General features: G+C 40.9%; 1 protein-coding gene across 4 annotated transcripts in view; it reads right to left on the reverse strand.

Annotated features, from left to right (window-relative positions):
• Positions 1 to 270: 270 nt before the first annotated feature.
• ZRANB3 (zinc finger RANBP2-type containing 3) overlaps positions 271 to 22,174 on the reverse strand; it is a 307,849-nt gene continuing 285,945 nt past the window's right edge. For 3 of the 4 annotated variants that reach the window (XM_045868960.3, XM_064586450.1, XM_064586452.1), the window contains 6 exons: positions 21,417 to 21,518; positions 20,096 to 20,238; positions 13,834 to 13,944; positions 12,422 to 12,824; positions 9,282 to 9,413; positions 271 to 7,224 (listed from right to left, as the gene is read on the reverse strand). In XM_045868960.3, the coding sequence (XP_045724916.1) occupies positions 7,126 to 7,224; positions 9,282 to 9,413; positions 12,422 to 12,824; positions 13,834 to 13,944; positions 20,096 to 20,238; positions 21,417 to 21,518 (990 nt within the window). In that variant the 3' untranslated portion in view covers positions 271 to 7,125. Of the gene's footprint in view, positions 7,225 to 9,103; positions 9,414 to 12,421; positions 12,825 to 13,833; positions 13,945 to 20,095; positions 20,239 to 21,416; positions 21,519 to 22,174 lie in introns of those variants that run through there. The other variant, XM_064586451.1, reaches the window with a different exon arrangement.

The following is a 22,174-nucleotide window of genomic DNA, read 5'->3' on the forward strand; positions in this document are numbered from 1 at the left end:
TTATCCACTGGATATGGCAAGGCAGGGGCCACCATGGAGTTGTGTGGGGCTTGGATAAGACTTCTACTGGATCTGGTGGGCTGGGGGCCCTAATGGATGAGCACTGTTGTGGTTGGAGTCCACTTGTCAGATCTCACAGGGTGGAGGCATGGTGGATAAGCATTGGGCTGGGTCTGGTAGGGCAGGGCTGCAGGACATTGGGGGACCACATTAAGGAGGAAGTGGCACTAATGAGGAAGATTATGAGCACCAAAATTGGCACTGTCCAGCACAGGACTAGCAAGGAAGGAGAGAAAATTAAAATTCACCTGTCAGCACCTCTCTCTGCAGAGATCTATAGTCAACCCCCCGCCCTTCTGGTATACTCCCTAAGACTAATAAATGAACTTCCCTCACACAGAGCCCAGCTTCTCAAACTACTGCTTCTGCACTGGGACTTGTAGCAAGGGAGTCTGTGTGTCAGCCCTTGAAAAGCAGAATCTCAGTTTCCTATAGTCTTCTGGCTCTCCTGGATGTTAGCTCTGCTGATTTCAATGGCAGTTGTTTTGGGGGCTTTTCTTTTCAGTGCAAGTCCCATGGGTGGGGTGTCTGATGTGGAGCTCAAACCCCTTGTTCCTCAGAGAGGACCTGTGAGTTTGTGATATCCCTCCCTCTTGTGGGTTGATGTGCTGGAGGTAGGATTCCTGGCAAGAGCACTTCTCTGCCCCTCCCACCAGTTTGTAGGTGGGTTTCTCTCTTTTTTCTGCCCTGTGTTGTAGAACAGCTGTTCTGTAAGTCTTTAGAGATCTTTTTCAGAGAATTAGTCTATATGTATCTGTAACTTTGGTGTGTCCATGGGAGGAGGTGAGCTCAGGATATCTTCCTATGCTGCCATCTTGGAACCCCACCAAGATTTCTGTCTTTTTAAAAACTGAATAATATTGATTGTAGACACCTACTACACTTTCTTTAGCCATTCATCTGTCAACAGACACTTAGGTTGTTTCCATACCTTGACTATTGTGAATAAAGCTGCAAGGAATGTGTACAGATACCTCTTTGAGATAGTGGTTTCATTCACTTTGGGTATATATGGAGTAGTGTGATTGTGGTCTCATATGGTAGTTCTGTGTTAAATTTCTTGAGGAAGCAACACATTATTTTTTCTTTTTTTTTTTTTCAAGAAAAAAAGATTTTATTTATTTGACAGAGAGAGACACAGCGAGAAAGGGAATACAAGTAGGGGGAGTGGGAGAGGGAGAAGCAGGCTTCCCGCTGAGCCGGGAGCTGGATGTGGGGCTTGATCCCAGGACCCTGGGATGATGACCTGAGCCAAAGGCAGCCACTTAACTGACTGAGCCACCCAGGCGCCCCCAACACATTTTCCATAGTGGAAATTTACATTTACATCCCCACCAGTAGTGCCTAAGGGTTTCTTTTTCTCCATATCTTCACCAGCATTTATTATCTCTTGTCTTGATAGTAGTCAGTCTGACCAGTGCAAGGTGGTATCTCATTGTGGTCTTGATTTGCATTTCCTTGATGATTAGTGATACTGGCCATTTTATGCATTCTTTAGAAAAATGTCTATTCAGGTCCTTTGCCCATTTTTAAATTGGGTTTTTTTACTATTAAGTTGTATGAGTTCCTTATATATTTTGGATATTAACCTCTTATTATGTTTGCAAATATTTTCTTTCTTTGTGGAGGTTGTCTTTTCATTTTGCTTATAGTTTCCTTACTTTATAGAAGCTTTTAAGTTTAATATAGTCCCACCTGTTTATTTTTGCTTTTGTTGCTATTGATGTCAAATCCAAAAGACTGCAGCCAAGACTGCTATCAAGGGGCTCACTCTACTTTTTTGGAAGTATAGTTGACATACTATATTAGTTTGAACTGTACAACATAGTGATGCATCAGTTCAATACATTATTCAGTGTACACCACAGTAAGTGTAGTCACTTTCATTATACAAAATTATTACATTATTATTGACAGTATTCCCTGTGCTGTATTTTCCATCTCTGTAACTTACTGTAAGTGGAAAACACCCTCACCTGTTTTGCCTCTCTCTTCCCCTTAGGCAGCCATCAGTTAGTTCTTTGTATTTAAGAGTCTGTTTCTGCTTTTGTTTTTTTTTAGATTTCACATATAAGTGAAAATATATGGTGTTTGTCTTTTTTCTGACTTATTTCATGTAGCATAATGTCTTCTATGTCCATCCATATTGTCAGGAATGGTAAAGTTTCATTCTTCTTTTATGTCTGAGTAATATTCCATTATGTGTGTGTGTGTGTGTGTGTATGTATATATATATATATATATTTTTTAAGATTTATTTGACAGAGAGAGAGGGCAAGCACGACCAGGGGAGCAGCAGGCAGAGGGAGAAGCAGGCTCCCTGCTAAGCAGGGAGCCTGATGTGGGGCTCGATCCCAGGACCCTGGGACCACGACGTGAGCTGAAGGCAGATGCTTAACAACTGAGCCACCCAGGCGCCCCTATATATATCTTCTTTATCCATTCATATACTGATGGCTACTTGGGCTGCTTCCATATCTTGGCTATTGTAAATAATGCAGTAAACATAGGGGTACATATATCTTTTCAAATTCGTGTTTTCATTTTCTTTGGGTAAACACCCAGCACTGGAATCACTGAATCATATATTATTTCCATTTTTAATTTTCCAAAAAAACCTCCATACAGTTTTCCCTAGAGAATGTACCAATTTGCCTTCTCACCAACAGAGCATGAAGTTCCTTTTTCTCTACATCCTTGTCAACACTTGTTATTTTGTGTGTTTTTTATATTAGCCATTTGATTTGCTTTTCCCTGATGATTAGTAATGAGCATCTTTTCATATATCTATTTGCCATCTGTATTTTCTTTGGAAAAATATCTATTCAAGTAATCAAGTAATTTTTTTATTGGATTATCATTCTTTTGATGTTGAGTTATAGGAGTTGTTTATATATTTTGGATATTAACCCCTATAGGATAGGTTATCTGCAAATATTGTCCCATTCTATAGTTTGCCTTTTAGTTTTGTTGATGATTTACTTTGCTGTGCAGAAGCTTTTTTATTTTGATGTAGTCCCACTAGTTTACTTTTGCTTTTGTTTCTCTTGCCTTAGGAGACAGATCTAGAAAAATGTTGCTATGGCTAATGTCAAAGAAATAACAGCCTGTGTTCTCTTCTAGGAATTTAATCGTTTCAGATCTCTCATTTCAGTCTTTAATCCATTATGAGTTATTTTTGTGTATGGTATAAGAAAGTGGTCCAGTTTCCCCAACACCATTTATTAAAGAGACTGCCTTTTCCTCATTGCACATTCTTGCCTCCTTTGTCGTAGATTAATTGACCATATATGTGTAGGTTTATTTCTGGGCTCTCTGTTCTGTTGATTTATGTGTCTATTTCTGTGTCAGTACCATATTGTTTTGATTACTAGAGCTTTGTAGTATATCTTGAAATGTGGAATTGTGATACTTCCATCTTTCATCCACTCTTTTCTCAAGTCTGACAAGCATCTTTTTGACCATTACTTTTAACTCCTTATCATAGACTGGTGATCACCATTTCAATTAGTTTTTTCCTCAAGTTTTGTCTCATTTTTTTTGTTTGGAGGATATTCCTGTCTTCATTTTGTTTTACTTTCTTTTCACTTAGGCAAAACAGCTACCTCTCCCATTCTGGATGACAGGACTTGCATAGGAATATCCCTGGTGTAGACTGTATGTCTCGTGGTTTTGGCTGGCTGGTTAGAGCTGTGGCCTGAGAATTCCTTGGGCAGCCTACCCTAGGGCCACTCTGGTAAGATGGCTGGAGATGAAGCAGGCATGGACAGGTGCTCCATAAAGGGGTGCCCTGGTGGGGTAGCTGGAACTGAAGTGGGCATGGGTTGGGTGGTCCCAGGGCATTCTGTGCTTGGAGAATCCTGGAGGGATGGTTCCAGCTGTAGTGGGTGTGGCCTCACACAGGGGGTGCCCTGGTGAGTTGGCTGCAGCTAAAACAGTTGGAGGCCTGGGGTGTCTTGGAGTGTTTTGTGCCTGTATTATCTTGGTAAGTTGGCTGCAGCTGGAATGGGCACACTAAAGGAATGACCGGGTGTGCACTGTGTTGGGCTCACCTTGGTGGGACAACTGGAGGTTGGGCAGGCATGTGTGCAGGGGCTGCCTTGGGGAGATGTCAGGCTGGTGTGGGCTAGGGCCCTGGTGTTTGCTAATGCAGCAGGCTGGCTAGAGTGCTGGGACCTTGAGCCCATCTGTGCCATCAAGGTGAAGGATGAATGTAAACAATGGTACTCACTAGCACCTCTGAGTCTGGAGAAAGTTCCAGCAGTTCCTTCACTGTTGAATGCTCTAGGGTTGGTTCACTGGTAGTGTAGTTGCCTTTTGAACTGCTGCTTTTTTCCATGCCCCAGCATGGGTGAATCTGTGCATGAGTCCCTCTGTGCCATCCCTTCCCACTGCAGTTTACCTCAGCGTTGGGTTTCCTGTTGTTACCGTGTCTCTGTTTCTCCTGCTATTCTCTATGTGGTCTCTCTATCCTCTGTTGTACAGAAGCTGTTCAATCAGTCCTCAGTTCTTCTTTAGGAGGAACTGCTCTATATGTAGGTATAGATTTGGTGTGTCTATGGAAAGAGGTAAGTTAAAGGTCTTCCTAGCCGCCATCTCGGACCTAAATCTTCCCTGTTTTCTTTGAGGAGTTCTATTGTTTCGTCTTTATTCAATTTTGAATTGATTTGTGTATATGCTACAAAGTAGGGGGTCCAGTTTCATTCTTTTGCATGTGGCTGTCCAGTTTTCCCATCACCATTTATTGAAGAGACTATCCTTTCTCCATTACATATTCTTGGCTCGTTTGTTGAAAATCAGTTGACTCTCTCTCTCTAAAATAAAATAAATAAATTAGGAAAGGGGGGCACACCTGAATGTCTCAGTTGGCTAAGTGGCTGATTCTTGGTTTCGGCTCAGGTTTGTGAGATCCAGCCTGGTGTCGGGCTTTGAGCTGGAAGTCTGCTTGAGGATTCTCTCTCTCTTTCTGCCCTTCCCCTTGTGCTCTGTCTCTAAAATAAAATAAATAAATCTTAAAAAAAAAAATCAGTTGAAGATATAGGCATAGTGTTATTGGGCTCTCTATGCTCTTCTATTGATCTATGGGTTTGTTTTTAGCTATGCCATAATGTTTTGATTACTATAGCTTTGTAATATAGTTTGAACCTGGAAGCCTGATTCCTCCAGCTTTGCTCTTCTCTCTCAAGATTGCTTTGCTATTTTGAGTTTTGTGGTTCCGAGCAAATTTTAGAATTTCTTTTTCTATTTCCATGGAAGATGCCACTGGAATATTGATAGGGATTATACTGCATCTATAGATTTCTTTGGGTAGTATGTACTTTCTTAGAATATAAATTTTTCCCATCCATGAATATGGAATATCTTTCCATTTATATCTTTTTCAGTTTTTTTTTTCATCAAAGTCTGATAGTTTCAGTGTACATATCTTTCACCTCTTTAGCTAAATGTATTCCTAAGTAAGTATTTTATTCTTTTTGATGCTTTTATGGTATTTTTATTTGGTTTGGGATTTTGAAATCTGGCACATGGGTCATTTAATCTCAAACATCATTCCTTTATTATATCTGGGAACTTTATTCCTAGAACTGCCACCTTAGTTTAATCTAAAGCGGTAACTGCCACTGACACCTGAACTACTTACTTAGACCTAAGTCTCACTTGCAAGCACCCCATGCTGGAGGAAAAGCAGCCTGCTGGTTTCTCAGCTCTCAGCTGATTTCTCAGCTCTCAGCCGTGAGGAATCCTAGGTAACCCTGGCAATGAGGCAGAAAACTGCAAAGAGCCTGGCCAGCAAAGCAGAAAGGAGGCAAAAGAAAGCCTGGCCTAATTTATAAAATAAACAACACTATTTGATCTCATGCAATAAGATAGTTATAAACCTTAAGAACTCTGGAAGGATAATTCATGATTGGATAGTCTTTCTAAAAACAAGTCCTCTACACATTGTAGAGCATCAGTTACTAATGAAAATTGTAAAGTGCTCAAATAAATAAATGAAATTTATATCCAAACAGTGTTTACAAATAGGCCTTTCGTGAATGTAATTCTTGCTTGGACCTGTATTTTGTGTAGTTCTCTTTCCTCTCATGACTTTGACATTTTGCAGGACTGTACCCTGGTTTTCATTGTCATGCTTTTATTTTTGAATGTCAGTGACATATTATCATTGTATTTTTTAAACCTTTATCTCCATCTGATCATGCTTTAGTATAAGTGTTTTATCATCCTCATTCCTTTTTAAAGAGGTACCAGGAATACACTTCTAATAAGACCGGGATTTTAAAAACAAAATGATAACCAGGAGACAAAGGGCGCTTGGACTGTGAGCCTAGTTTTATGCATTAACATAAACTAACTAACTGAAAAATGAAGTTTAAGTAAGTGACATTTTACATTTTATGTTTTCAGTTTTAAATAGTTTTAACAATTACTTGCTATCTAGAACCCCAAATTGTCTATCAACACCATAGGTCCAATTAGCTTATTTTCAGAAGCATCTTTTCAATAAAAACAATCTGCTAAGGAATAAAACAAATAGGGCGACACTCAAAATGTGTACCCGAAGCCCATTTTGGAGGCAGTCAGAGAACAAGAGTCTCTCTTGCATACTAACCAGGAAGGTCATGCTTGACCCCGAATTCCTGAATGATTTGCCTCCGAAATTTCCCTTGCAGTTTTCCAGTGTTCTGCATCTCCACACAGCAGTTCAGAAGCAATACTGAGCATTTTCCAAGTAACTGAGAGTATATTTTTCAAATACAGTCTATACATAATACCATGATTAAGGTACTGCAGGGGGAAATGAAAGCTTAACAAAACCTTACTGAAACATAATTGAGAGCCTGCCTGAAATCAAGAAGATCACAGAAATATTTAGTATTGTATCTCAGTTTGTGTTAAGTACTTTCAAAAGGTATTGGACACTAAAAGCATATAATATGAGAGAAAGTTGAATTCTTGATTTTTTGCTCTCAAAATGTTCACTCAATCTGAGAAACATGAAAAAAAAGGTTTCAGTTCCTCCACATGTAAACCATTTGTCATCCACTCAAAAATTTTTATACTTCATTTCTTCACCAAAAATCTTGTGATGTCTGATCCATGCTTTGATGCTAGAGATTGTCTTCTCCCCTGGCTTCTTTCCTTAGCTTGCCTGGTAGTTCTCTAAAAGTTAAAAAATACACAAATGTACACCTGTTAGGAAAATAGTACTGGTTTCAGAATCTCAAAAACTTTTTGTATTTCTTTAGTCTGGAAAAATCTACATTATCACCACGCCCACTTCCCAGTGCTTTGCCCTCAAAGGGGACACCACGCCACAAGCAGAGGACCCCAGTAGCTCTGGTAAGTGCCCTGAGGTCCTACGTTCACTTAGGACCAGATGCTTTGGGGAATGACTTACTCCCCAGTGAGACTGTGAATGCCTCATTCTGGGACTACAGTAGGCCCTGATTCTCCTCATCTAAGGGAGGGCATACATGAGGTGTCTCGCGATTTCTCATAGTGCAGTGCATGCAAGGCCTACCAGCTTCCTATTCTGTGGGCTCAGAAGCCATTCCCAAGCCAATGCAGAAAAACAAAATGAGGTAGATCAAAACTGAATTCTTCTGCTATTTCCACAAATAGAATTTCTCATGAGAATCTAAAAAAGTGATTACAGAAGGGGTGGATTTTCTTTTTGTTATATCTTAATTCTCTTATAGGTCTTGAATGTGCTAGTAATTTTCACAGCAGAGAAATCAGATGACTTTTTTTCCCAGTTGAAGTTCATGTATGTGTGAAGTTATCCAGGTAGAAGGGGTGGGGAGAGAAAAGAGGATTAAAACTAAAAATAAAAAACCCTATTACAGGATCCCATTTATGTAAGAATTATATTTGTGAAGAAACTGAGGAACCTAAAATATTAAAATAAGGCTAAGAGTGCTTATACAATATGAACTGGCAAAGGATCTGAACAGGTTTTGAAAGTGTAAATACCACTGATGAGCATTTTTAAAAACCTCAGTATCTTTGGTAAACAAAATAGTGGCAGGCCCTTCTCCTGGCACATGAACACTGATGAGCTCAGTTAAATGGGCACTCTCGTCCCCTGGGGGGAGAGGAGCAGAACACTGTCCTTTGGAAAACTGCTTGGAGATAAATTCCTACGGTCAAACACTTGACTCTATGATTTTACATCTGAGGATCTATCTTAAGGAACAACTTCAAAATGGAAAGAACAGTATGTAAACAGGAAATGAAAACCACTTCAATGTTCATTAGTATGGGAATGGCTAAATAAACTATAGCAGACATAAACTCAATAATGTGTAGCTATTTGGGATGATAAATATGAATGCTTATCATGGGAATATGGGAAAATACTTAAATCCTGCCACAACTGGAAAAAAAGTTAGATCCAAAGTTGCATATTGAATGTATGCTTCTTTCTTTCTTTCTTTTTTTTTTTTTAGATTTTATTTATTTATTTGACACAGAGAGAGAGAGATCACAAGTAGGCAGACAGGTAGGCAGAGGGAGAGGGAGAAGTAGGCTCCTTGCTAAGCAGGGAGCCCAATGCAGGGCTTGATCCCAGGACCCTGGGATCATGACCTGAGCCAAAGGCAGACGCTTAACTGACTGAGCCACCCAGGTGCCCCTGTATGCTTCTTTCTAAGAAAATTTTAATCAGTAGATCCTTTTGCTAGATGGCCTGTTAAAAATTCATCCTAGTTGGTAAATAATGTCATATTTTTCCCTCCTGTTTTAAGCAACAGGTAACTGCTCAAAAATGTGCCAAGGATAACAGATTTTGCACTTTGGCCAAGAGTGTAATGTCTGCATGTTGAACGGAGTTGGTCCTAGAAGGAATTTATTAATGTTCTCTGACATGTCAGGACAGCCTTAGCTGCAAATGCAAACACACGTCACTGCTCCAGTTCACCAATCTTCTAGGTTGATGGGTCTCTTCAACACTGTGTAAGTTACATTCATTTTCTTCTAGGTGGTGGTGACAACCTCCTGTCCTAGAATGAATGCAAAGGAAAGCAGCTTCTCTTCTGTCTGGGACTGAGAACTTACAACAGCCTCGAGAGGAAACTCAGGTGATAAAGGGAATAAAGGCATCTTGGAACCCAGACAAGGGATACAGATTCATCCACTCTGTCTCCCACACCTGTAAACACACTTTTCTATTTGCTGGCCCAGGAAGAAGTCACATGGGTCTGTAGAGCCTCACTCACCTCTCTGTGACACACTGTGCACAGCGTCTGCAGGTTGTCCAGAGAGCACTGTCCTCCTCCACCCGACACGGGCTTGATGTGGTCCACCTGCCAGAAATGCCCTTCTCCTGGGTTTCTTATCATTTCATTAAGCTGCAGTAAGAACACAAGATCAGCACTTCTCACCATACACTGTGGGAACTGTTGGTTTTGCCTCATGCAATCATGTTTATACAGCAAAATCACAGCGAAAAACACATTAGGATGGCTTTTTATAGCTTTTATTGTGAGTAGGAAAAAGCCTCTAGGTTAGCAATTTGAAAGCAATAAAATATGTTTCTGAAAAAGTTCTTTTTCCCTTACCTAACCCATTTTGAAAAAATTATAAGCAAGTATAAAATACCAAGACTCCTGACAGATCAGGGAAAATTACTTGCTTCTGCACCTTTGAGCTAGTTTAGATAGTCATTAAAAGAAAACTGTGAAAAGAGTAAGATCAGATTAGAAAAAAACTTCTGAATATTACGGAGTCAAATAATCTTTAGTTATTGACCTAAATTCATTTGTTATTATAAACAGTGAAAAATTAATATTAACAGCTGTCAGCCAGAACTTTTACGCCATTCACTGGGGAGCCTCTCCAGTCCAGTTCCATGGACTGGAAGGAAGTTTCCACAACAGATCTCTCTCACTGGTGTATCTGGAATAAACAAAGTTGTCCATGTAAAGCAGCACTATTTAGGCCAGCTCACATATATACACTTTATATTTTATCTGTGATGACCTACCTTAAAATGGAATGTATTTTAACATTTTGCCTGAGGCAGTAAAACCAGCTCAGCATTGTAGTTTTTTCAATATGATAAAGATGAGCACAAAGCTTGGTCTTGGACAAGGACAAAATTAAAATCGGCTGCGTGCTGCTGGCAGGGGAACCTGTGTCATGGTTCTAAAGCACTTAGACACACGGAGGCAGAGGGACCCCAGCCCCAGAGGAGCCCCAAGAGCAGCAAGCTGGAGCGGTAAACTCTGTCCAGCTGAGGCCGGCATTGTTAGAAGCAGTTACAAATGGCAGTCTTGTGCATCAAGCACATGACGTGTTCTTAGGGAAAAAGATCCATTTTGTCTGCTTTTTGTAACCAATTCTTTTGCTCTCAACAGTCTCTCCTCGGATGGAGTCTAATCCAGATGTGCTTCTTTATTCCTCCTAGTAATTCCCTGGCCAATCACCTGGGGTCAGTGTTCAGCATCCTAAATTTAACTCTTAAAACAATCACTCCCTCTCTGACTGATCCTCCCCAGTATGAGCCGTACAGTGCTCCCTAGCCTCGGAGCACTTCTGTTTTAGTAGTACACTCCGTAATAACTTCTGCGTTCCTGGACAGGCTGCTTTCACGATGTCCTTGAGTCCTTTCATTGCTTGTCTTCTGGAAGACTCGGCTCTGAGGCAGCAGACACTGACTGCTATCTGGCTGACACCCCTGGGATGGGTGCAGTGTGTCCCTCACCAGTTAGACAAAAGGATATTTCAGGAACTCTGGTTATCATGAAGGAAATAGTTTATTTCCCTAGCTCTCAAAGACACACTAATTCATCTTTGCAGAAATGCTTAATTAATTCTGTCATAATTCGGTGATACTAGGTGAATAAAAATGATTTGACCAACTGGCAGAAATTTATCCATTATTTTAGTGGGGAGAGAATGGCTCAGGAGTGATTTTTTAAAATTAAGCACACTACAAAATTATACATTTTGCTCTAGTTTGAAACTTAGAACTGATTAGATCACAACATTAGAAACCAGTTGAGTTTCTAATGTGAAATAAAAGTGAATCCTGGTGATTGTTTTCTAAGAATAATTTGTCTGTAAATTGCTCTGCTAAAATTATATTTTACAATGGGATGAACAAATATTTTCTTCACATTGTAATGAACTACATTTTGGGAGTTATCTGTTTGCCTCTTGTCATTCAATCCTAACATCATGAAAAGTGGAACAACCAGACCATAGGTACTTCTTGATGGGATGTATCATCTGTTAAGCTCTCTTCCCAAAATAATTTAATCAGAATCTAATTAAGCCACTATATCTTATAACTATTATTCTGGAATCAGGGGGATAGGGAAACATGTCAAATAATACCATGAGGATAGAGGAAGACAAATCCATAATGTAGGAAATCCTACCAGCAAATGATCCAGTTTCTTGAACAATCAATGGTGTAAAAAAGGAAGGAGGTGATATTACAGATTAACTGGAACATAAGAGGTATAATGAACAAATGCAGTGTGTGGGTCATATTGTGATCCTAATTTGAACAAAGCAACTGCAAAAAGGCATTTTTGAGATAATCTGGGAAACTAAGCCTGGATTTATTAAGGAATCATAATTGTGTTGAGTGTAATAATGGGTACTGGGGTATAGGATTATATTTTAGAAAGCGACAGAAAGAAAGAAGGAGGGTGGGAGGAAATCTCTGTGAGAAGTACATAATGAAAGTATTTTTTAAAATATTTTTATTTATTTGACAGGGTGAGTGAGCACAAGCAGGGGGAGCAGGAGAGGGAGAAGCCACCCAGGCACCCCCATAATGAGAGTATTTCAAGAGGAAATGAGGGGCACCTGGCTGGCTTAGTTGGTAGAGCATGCGACTTGATCTCAGGGTCATGAGTTCAGGCGCCACGATGGATGTAGAGATTACTTAAAAAAAGGGGGGGAGTGCCTGGGTGGCTCAGTCATTAAGCATCTGCCTTTGGCTCAGGTCATGATCCCAGAGTCCTGGGATCGAGCCCCACATTGGGCTCCCTGCTCAGCGGGAGGCCTGCTTCTCCCTCTTCCCCTGCTTGTGTTCCCTCTCTTGCTGTCTCTCTCCCTGTCAAGTAAATAAATAAATCTTAAAAAAAAAGGAAATGAAATGAAATGTCTGGAATTTGCTTTAAAATAATTCCAGGAAAAAAAAGGATTGAGGTGAGGGACAAATGAAAATGAAGGCAAAATGTTGATAACTGTTCAAGTTGGGTGATGGGTCTATGGGTTGATTATTCTACTTCTGTATGTATATTTTCAAAAACTGCCATATTAAAAACTTAAAGAAAAAGTGAGTCAATATTCATCACTCAGTACAATGCAGCCTTCTGTCTGCCACATGATTATAATTTACCTGTTCCAATGGGAGCTTTGAGATCCAGGTAATGTCCAGAAGATTCTTCCTCTGACTTTTGGGGGCATCTCTCAGACGTAAAAAGAGTTCCTGTGCATTCAGATTACATAGCTGACACACACCATGTTCAATTTCAAATACTTTGGCTCGCAGGTAACTGTTATTAGATCGAATCCAAAACTCTTCCTGACATTTCAGAGAGCAAAATCGTGAATCCCAAGCATTCACTTTACACTCTTGCTTAGTTTGGCAAGTGGGTTGCTGACAGCGAAGGCAAAGTGGATTTCCTTCATTATCCATAGCTTGCAGATAGCCTTTGGATATAGAAGGCTTCCCAGTGAGATCAGCTTGGGCTATGCAGGGATTTAGAAATGGGACACACACGCCATCATCAAGGAACTTTCTAGAATTGAGCAAAACATGCAATAAGTAACTAATGAACACTTAACACTAGTCACTACTTCATATAGTGAATGGTTTTCAAAGTTTCTATACTGATAAACAGTAAATGCAGGACCCACAGATTCTGTGATTCAGTGTGGAAACAATAGTTATAGTCAGCACTTGATGCTTCATGCCAAATAAAGCAAAGAATGGGGTGTTAAAAAATTAATTTGAATACATATATGCTGCCTCTCTTGGGAATTTAGATATCTTCAAGTTAAACAATCAGACTTGGAAACATCTGAAGAAATTGGCAAATGAGAAGTTAGAAAATGCTTCTTCAGGCTGGGAAAGGACAGACTAATGTGAAACCCCACCTGAAGTTGGGGCTCCCGTGCTCTGTGTGTGTTGGACCACACACCGTAGCAGGACAGAGAGGCCATTTACTAAGGCTTCCATGACACCCTCTGGGAGCCCCTGCTGGCCACCAGGAGACAGTCACACCCACGGAGTGACATAGCCAAGATGCTGATACTATTTTTAGGAGCTGGAACAGAAGACTTGCTAAGTACGTGCCTCCTACAGGTAAACTCAGATTTGACTGAATTAAAATGAGAAATGAACATGACAGGACATGCACTCAATTTGTTAAAATAAAACGAAAAGGTACATCCCTCAATTATGTTGAAAGGTCCTACATGGAATTACCACAACTGCTTGCCTATTTTCCATGGCTGTTTCTCAGAAGTGTTAAAAGCTCCTTGTGATAGAGCTCATGACTGGGAACATCTAGTATCTTTGGGTGGGTCACTTGGTCCACCTGGTCTCAGGGTCCTTCTGATTTCTAAGGTGAGGACATCCTATTCCTCACAGGGTTGCTAGGAGGATGGAGGAGTTACCATATTGTGAAAGCTCTTTCTAACCTCTAAGTGGCCACATCAAGGTCAAGTATGATTACAAATACGAATACAGAAATTTAAAGGAGTACAAGTAGTACTACTATGTTCTTCTCATAAATGAAATCTTACTGTGTAGAAGGTTCCCGTGGCCTGGACTCCTTCATGATCAGACGGACATGGCCCCCATCCTTCTTCACCTTGTCCAGTGAGGCTACAGCAACATCTTCTTTGGTGATGTATCTAAAACAATTACATGTTAAGAAGATTTCTTCTCTCTCCTCTAAGAGTTTCTCTATTTCATGCTCACATTCCTCCTTGTAAGAGCAAGAGAAAAGGTAAGACAGGAGTCTTCATGGTGCTAATACGAACATTAGGGAATATTTCCTACCTTTACATTGGCCTCCACGTGTGGGAAGCACATCTCTGTTCCAAAGTGGTTTTTTCAAGATTTATTCTTCTAAGATATTCAAGAGTCCTTCAATATCCTCTGGACCAGTTTTCACTTAGGGGACAAGTGGAGTGGGTGTAGGAATAAGAAACAACCAAATCCATGCACAACTGACAGCCATGAGTAAACAGCTTGCCACGCTGCACAGAGAATCTCCCGCTGCATGTTTACCTCCCTGTTGGCCTTTCCTTTAAGGTTCCCCCAATCACCTTGATGAGTTATAACAGTGTATCAGCGTACTTGGGTAAAGTGATTCTCTTTTTAGTTAACCAGGTTCCATCACATCTTCTATAATCTTAAGGCTGTTTCCATTATTATCAGCCATACAGGGTTTATGGAATCCTTCCACTGAAATAACGCCACTCTTGATGGGGATTCAGAACCTTATTACACACCACTATCGATACCACACAATGGTTTAGGGACTGGAAGTAAAGAGGAAAGTTATTCCAATTAAAGGTGACGGGGGATTTTAAGTAGGTAAAATGCAATTACCCAATTAAGTCCTTCTAATTAGCATGGCCCACTTTCTCTGGTAGTTTACACTTATTGTAGATTTTTTTCCTTTTTAATTAGTTTAAACATGAATTTCTTCATATTTCCAAGTACTTCTTAATTTGGTATCTTGACAATAAAATTAAAGTTAAATCACGATGGAATTGTGTAATTGTAGGTAAGATCTTAGAAATTTGCTTTTCTGTTAAAGTAGATTTAATAATTAACAGATTTGCTTCTTTTTATAAACTATTAATTTTTTGATACACGCACATATTTCAAAACTCAGAAGGCATGCAATGGTGTATATGGTGAAGAGCAAGTTTACCATCCATTCCCATTCCCTCCCCCAGAGCTATCTCTATGACCAGTTTTTAATACATACTTTCAGAAAGAATTTTTTTCTGTGTAGAGGTTATACCTTTTATTTTCTATTTTTATTGACATATAACTCATAAAATAAAAAATTTACCATTTTAAAGTTTACATTTCAGTGCAGTTCATTCACAAGGTTATCCAACCATCACCACTAATTCCAGAACATTTCCATCACCCCAAAAAGAAACCTGTACTCATTAGCAGTAACTCCTATTTTTTTTTTAAAGATTTTTATTTATTTGACAAAAGAGACACAGCGAGAGAGAGGGAACACAAGCAGCAAGAGTGGGAGAGGGAGAAGCAGGCTTCCCGCGGAGCAGGGAGCCCGATGCGGGGCTCCATCCCAGGACCCCGGGATCATGACCTGAGCTGAAGGCAGACGCTTAACGACTGAGCCACCCAGGCGCCCCTATACTTTTTATTTTTAAAAACAAATGGTAGCACAATATACACACTAATCTCCACCTTGCTCTTTTTACCTACACATACATCTCAGAGATCTTTCCAGATTAGTACACACAGGCTGCCCTATTTTTTAATGATGGCATGTTATTCCATTATTTGAATAAATCATATGTTTAACCAGTTTCCGACTAATGGCATTTAGGTTGTTGTTCTAGTCTCTGCTATCATAAAAAATGCTGTAATATCCCTACACATATTTCTACACATTAAATATATGTAGAATAAATTTTCTGGAAGCAGAATTGCTGGGTCAAAGGTCTTGGGTGCTTTAAATTTGGACAGATATTGACACATTGCTCTCTCCTTTGGGTTTGTACCAACCAATACATGGGTCCACCAGCAATGCAGGAGAGGACCTGTTTCCTCACACTTAAACTAGCACAAGATATGTCAGTTAAAAACATCTCTGCTAATGGTGATACACATCTCCTTATAGCTTTAAACCTGCATTTCTCCTATGAAAAATGATTCTCTTTTCATATATTTGCATTTCTACTGGTGTGTTATTCTGAAAGCAAAGGAAAAAAAAGAATTGCAGTGAATTTTTTTAGAATTCTCTAACTTGCCCTTTTGCTTCCTAAATTTCCCACGTCCCTCCATCCCCCAATTCTTCAACCATTTTATTCCCTTGACAAAAGCACTTCACTTAAGTATTTCAGTGGATTCTAATGAACTCAAACACTTCCTGGCTTTGAGGGGCAAGGGGATATTAAGCCTTGCCTCAGGTATTATTCAATGTTTAAAAGCTTAGAGACCTAATTCAGTAACTTTAAAAGATGCTGAGAAATCTATTCAGAGACTTAAGAACTAAAAATAACCTTTCCTACAAGAGATTTAAGCACAAAATTCTGGAAACCACAAGAAACAGATCAATCAACCCACAAAGCGGGAGGTTGGCAACATCTCAAACATGGTTGTGTTACCACCATTTAATTTTCCATTGAGGTTTGCTGGGAAGTTGATGTAAGTATACCACCTCTCAAAAGGATTATGGTAAATCCCAATTTTCAAAAATAGGGAAGGGAGAACACTGTCTACCAAAGTAATTCCTGGATGGGCATGGCAGTAGAAGATGGCAAATTTTGCAAAAAGAGAAGAGTGTGTTGGAAAGTGGCCCACAACAGGGAAAACAGTGCTGGGCTCTAGGATGCTGACCTGCTTTGGGGGTCAAAATAAATCGCTGGCATTCTAAACCTAACAGGGCTCCAGGGGAAGCATGCTGGTCTCAACAAATGGGAACTCAGCAACTGAAACAATAGCTGGTGATCTTGGCTTCCATTCACATTTAAGATGGAGCTACTCAAAAGCTAACTGCAAACTCTGAGCTTGGATGCGTCCCAAGAACAGGATAATCCGGCTGGAGATGTAGCCATTGCTTAAAATTAGTGTCTATGTTCTTTATTCTAAGGTCATTCCATTTTTTTCGGAGAGGAATTCTCTAATTTTCTGCTAGGAAGTAAAATGTGGCTTCTAGTATCCTGGAAGTGAAGAAAGGGGCCTGGGGAGTGCTGGTTTCCAATATAATGCCTCTCCCTTTATCTCCACTAAGCCTGGTGTTTCCAAGGCTGGTGCCTCCCTGGTTCAGTTTCAATAGAAAGTAAACTGGTAGGACAGTGGGAGGGCAAGGCATCCAGTATCTACCTGCTCCTCATACAGACTTCCAATCAGTGCTGTTGTGCAGCCTGATCTCTCACACCTGCTTTCAGACAGAGAGTTATGCCAAGTCACTGGGACGTGCTGAGGTTGGCCAGCAAGAACCAGCACGCTTCCCCAAAGCACACCCCTCTGCAGGCACACAGGTTTTGTTTTCATGGCTCTGCTAAGTCCACTTCCCTGGAGCCTTCCCTCTCTCTTCCTCTCTCTGATCAGTGACCAAGGTCTCCAGATCTATCTCCTAACACCTCTCTTCATCCTCTTTCCTCCATTCCCATTGCTCCTAATGTCTCTTAACTTGTGTGGGAGGCAGTATCTTAACCATCTCTCCCTAGGACTCCTGTCTCTGGTATTCAGGCAATCACTCATCTAGGTCATGTTGTAAAGGGACTTTGCAGATGTAATTTGGGTTACTAATCAGCTGACCTTAAGAAAGGGAGCAATTCCAAGCATGAGAAGGATTTGACACACCATTGCTGGCCCTGAGACGTAGGAGCCCATGTGCTAGAACTAGAAAGAAGCCTCTAGAAGCTAAGGGCAACCCCCACCCTGACAGCCAGCAAGAAAACCCAAGTCCTACAATCATGAGGAACTGAATTCTGTCAACAACCTGACTGAACGTGGAAATGGACTCTTCCCAGATTCTCAGTGAGAGTCCATCCAGCCGACACCTTGAGTTCAGCCTTAGAAAATCCAGAGCAGAGAAACCAAAGAGCCATCTCAGACCTCTGACGTACAGAACTGTGAGATAATACATTTCTGTTGCTTTGAGCTGCTAAGTTTGTGGTGGTGTGTTAAGGCAGAGACAGAGAGCCAATGCAGTCTGTTTCCTTACTTCAAGTCCTCTCTTTTGATCTCATTTCCCAACTGCTGCCAGAGGGAGCTCTGAAAAACACAAACCTGATTGCTGACTATGCTGCCTCATACATGCTTGAGCTTTCATGTATCATCTCCAGAAAACTGTATAGATAACACCGGTGTGTCTGACTCTGGTTTGTATTGATTTCATGACTTTTGCTTTTACACCTGATTGGCCACCTTTCTCAGGTGGTTATTTAGGTGGTCAGCCATGTCTGATGGGGAGGAAACAATGTGACGAGTCTAGAAATGGCTGGAGTGGGCTGTAAATTTAGTTAAGAAGGAAATTAAGGAAATTAAGGTCATGCAAAGAGAACACTAATACTGCAACTAAGACGGTGGTAATGGCAATGAGAAAATGTGGGGGACTGGAAGAAGGATCGAGAGAAACAGCATAGGCATCACGCTTTTTGTTACACGTGAGTGTATGTGTAGGGGTGTGTGTGCATGTGTGTGTACATATACATAGCAATGCACACAGGTATTTTAAATGTATTTTTTATATAAAGTAATCAACATTCGTGGGAAATATTTAAGCACTACAAAAGAGTTTAGGTGAGTCCAAAACTGGCAGCTTGTGCACAAATCCAACTAGGCAAGGGGCTTTAATGGATTCACAGAGTATTTTATTTTTAATCTGAATTTGAATGACTTCAGATGGGTTATGCACTTTCCAATTTGCTATACTTCTCCCCCCTACCTCAACCGTCTCTGGCTTTACACTTGATCTCATGTGTTCATTTCTGGTTCCTGCTTTGCTTTTAGTCATAGGAGTTTGCGATCCAGGCCTAAAGTATAAAGCCCCTACTATCTCCACAACTCTCCTATTATATGGGCAAGAGTCCTCATCAGGGGCACTACTGACATTTTGAAACAGATAACTGCTTGGGAGTGCAGTCCTGTTCACTGTAGGATTTTCAGCAGTATCCCAGGCCTCTAGCCACTACATGTTCCCCGGTTGTTTCCCCTAATCGTAATAAACTAAAATGTCTCCTAACATTGCCACCCTGGGGGGTAAAATTGCCCCCAGCTGAGAGCTACTGTCTTAGAGAAACCTCTGGTAAGAGTTCCTAGGGTACCTTCTAGATACTTTCTGTGTCATAAGAGCAATTGCATATATCTGTATCTCCATCTTTTTTTTATACTTATTTTTACTCTTAATATCACAAGTATCATTCCTTATTCTCACATATGAATATACCATATGCCACATTTTGCAACAGCTGAAGGGATTTTTCACTGTATAGGGATACAAGCTGTATGATCAACTGCACCCTCTCACATATCATTGATGGATGTTTCTCACCTGTGTGCATGGACAAGTCTAGAGATCATAAACTGAGGATGAGAACACATTACTGGTGTATAGAGATGGCAAGAGTGACAGGGGCTGTTCAGTTTGGTGCTTTGTGATCTCTCCCCACGCGGGAGCTGGGCAACAGAACAGCGGATGCATGTCGCTACTTCATGCTGAAGAAAGAATCTACAGAGAAGGGGGAGTGAGGTCCCGCAGGGGATACCTGAGCTGGGCAGAGATGATTATGAAGCCAAGAAAGGAAAGTAAGTGTACAGAGATTAGAAAGAAACCTGTAATGGTTAAGGTAAAACACGGACAGGACACACCTGACCTTTCATTTTGCTTCCGGCCATGGGCACGAGACTAGTTCCCCGCCATCCTCGGGGTGCTGGTGTGTCCAGCAGAACTAGCCCCCCTGCTGCATGGCACCCAGATTCACGCTCCAGGAGCACAGGGCAGCGGCTCTTCTAACAGGGACCTGTCTTCCTGTTGTAAATTGTGTCCCGGGCTTGGCAGTTCACAGGTCACACCCGCCTGTCACTCTGGCCTCTCTCCTGATGAGTGGGGACTCATGGGACTAAGGCCCAGAAAACCTGATCTTTTCCAGCAGATTTGATCAAATTCACAAAATATCTAATTATGTTGCTATAAAATAAGCTGTTATTTTATGTATAATTTTCTCTTAACTCATCAGGATTTCATTACTGGTTACATAAAATGTCTCTCCCCCTGCCCCCCCGTAGAAATAACCATGACAAATAATGAACTACAAAATAAAAAAGAAAGACAATGCATACCTTTTAGTACTATTTTGCTTGGTTTGTTGCTTTGTGATCTCTTCCAAAGCAAGAACTGGGCTGCAGAAGAGCTGCCCGCTTTTCCTGATTATCTTTTGCTTCATGGCAGTTAGACTATTCCATTCTCGAACAAACCTCAAAATCTGGCAGAAAATGAGGTAATGAAGAGTTAACCAGCTCACCAGGCATCTTCCTTTGAAAGTAAGCCCCTTATCACATCAGAAAACTGCTGTTTTATTATATCCCCAAATAGGCTTCTGAATGTCACAATTTAAGGCTTTCTTCGGTTTGATGCATCTTCATATCTTTATTGTAAAATATCTGTGGCTAGTTCTGCAGAGGTCTCTTTCAACCCAAAGACACATTTCAGGACATCCAGCATATGTCCTTAATGCACATAGGGACCAATGGCAACAATGTGCTCAGCGAGACCAAAAGAGGCCCAGCTGTTAGAAGCACAAAGCCAGCGGTAGCCGAGGCAAAAGTGGTCTTGGGGAGAGTGGGTCTTCCAGCGGCGGCAGGTTTCAGCGCCACATCTGAGAATCGCTTTGTACCCGACTGCCTGACTTCTCATAGGCAAACAGCCAGCAATAAATCTGGCACATTTTTACCAGGGTCGCTATTATTCTTGCTTATTAGTCAATTATATGTAACTGGCTATTTTCTGGGAATCTGAAAATCAGGATTCAATGATACCAGAGAAAATAGCTCACTGCTACCTTTTCCTTTAAGATGGGTATGGCTGACCCATGGGCAACGTTTGCTTTTCACTCAAAGGGCAGAAACATAATCACTATTCTCTTGTAAAAAGTGGTACGCTGCATGCTGTCAGCCCCACCCATGTTGATCCTTCTCAGCAGTGAAGGTCAATCGGCCACAGATCAGGCTTAAGGCCTCCGAGCGTGTACTTGGTCTGTGGCTGTATGCCGGCGCTTCTGAGGATGCCAGAGTCCCCCAGTACGGCATCGTCCCTGCTCTCAGAACTGGCCATCGTTAGAACTTAACCGTCAGAGATAAAATGAGATTCTGTCAGATACAAATACCACAGTTGCTAATCCTGTGAATGAGAAATTAAACGATGTGAGCATAATTCTATCCACAGAAACAGCAGCCTAGGTGTGATCACTCACCAAGGAAAGAGATCTCACGTTTATTCTCAGCACCAAGGTAAATCATAGGCAGTGCCTGGACTGACGAAAATGCGACCAGTGATCTGACTCTGCACCAGGCCACAAGGTAACTTTACTTTTATTAAACTGAAAATGGTCTTAAATTACTCAACAGATTTTAACTTAAAACAAATGCACAGAACTAGTCTTACCAGGGAGCGATTCTGTTTCAGCTGAAAGCTTGCAGGTAAGTCTTCCCAAAGGTCTAATTTTATATCCAAAGGAATGAAGTTACAGTTCATCTGGTTTCCATCCTGATTATAGATTAGGAAGGCATTATTAATCCATCTGGTCTATAGGCACTACTAATTATTTTAAAAAGTAAAGAATTATATTATGGCACAATATTCCTAAAAGATAAATGGAGGCGGCACATTCTAACAAGATTCCACACACACAGATGCCCTGCGTGGATGCTGGGCGGAGGGGCCAGGCCCCCAGGTGCTCTGAATGCCTCCACTGCTTTCCTCTTAAGGGTAAAAATACCACGTAGAGGGCTGTAGTCAGTTAAACATGAGGTTTATTTTTTTATTATTATTATTTTTTTATTATTTATTTATTCATGAGAGACACAGAGAGAGAGAGAGAGGCAGAGGGAGAAGTAGGCTCCCAAGGAGCAGGGAGCCCGATGCGGGACTCGATCCCAGGACCCTGGGATCATGACCTGAGCCGAAGGCAGACGCTTAACCATCTGAGCCACCCAGGCGCCCAAACATGAGGTTTAAATATGAGTATTTCTTTTATAAAGGGGAAGAAAAACTTCTGCATATGAAAATCTATTGTATCAATAAAAGCTGAACCCATATTGGAATTCTCTCAGCTGAAAAGAAAGTTACAGCTTCCATAATCACTTTGGAAAAAAAACACACAGAAAGTACTTAACATACTGATTCAAAGTTTAGACATGTAA

The sequence above is a fragment of the Mirounga angustirostris genome, unplaced genomic scaffold (assembly GCF_029215605.1).
Source record: "Mirounga angustirostris isolate CCGP_5_RB_7025 unplaced genomic scaffold, mMirAng1.0.hap1 SCAF_3, whole genome shotgun sequence".
Lineage (NCBI taxonomy): Eukaryota > Metazoa > Chordata > Mammalia > Carnivora > Phocidae > Mirounga > Mirounga angustirostris.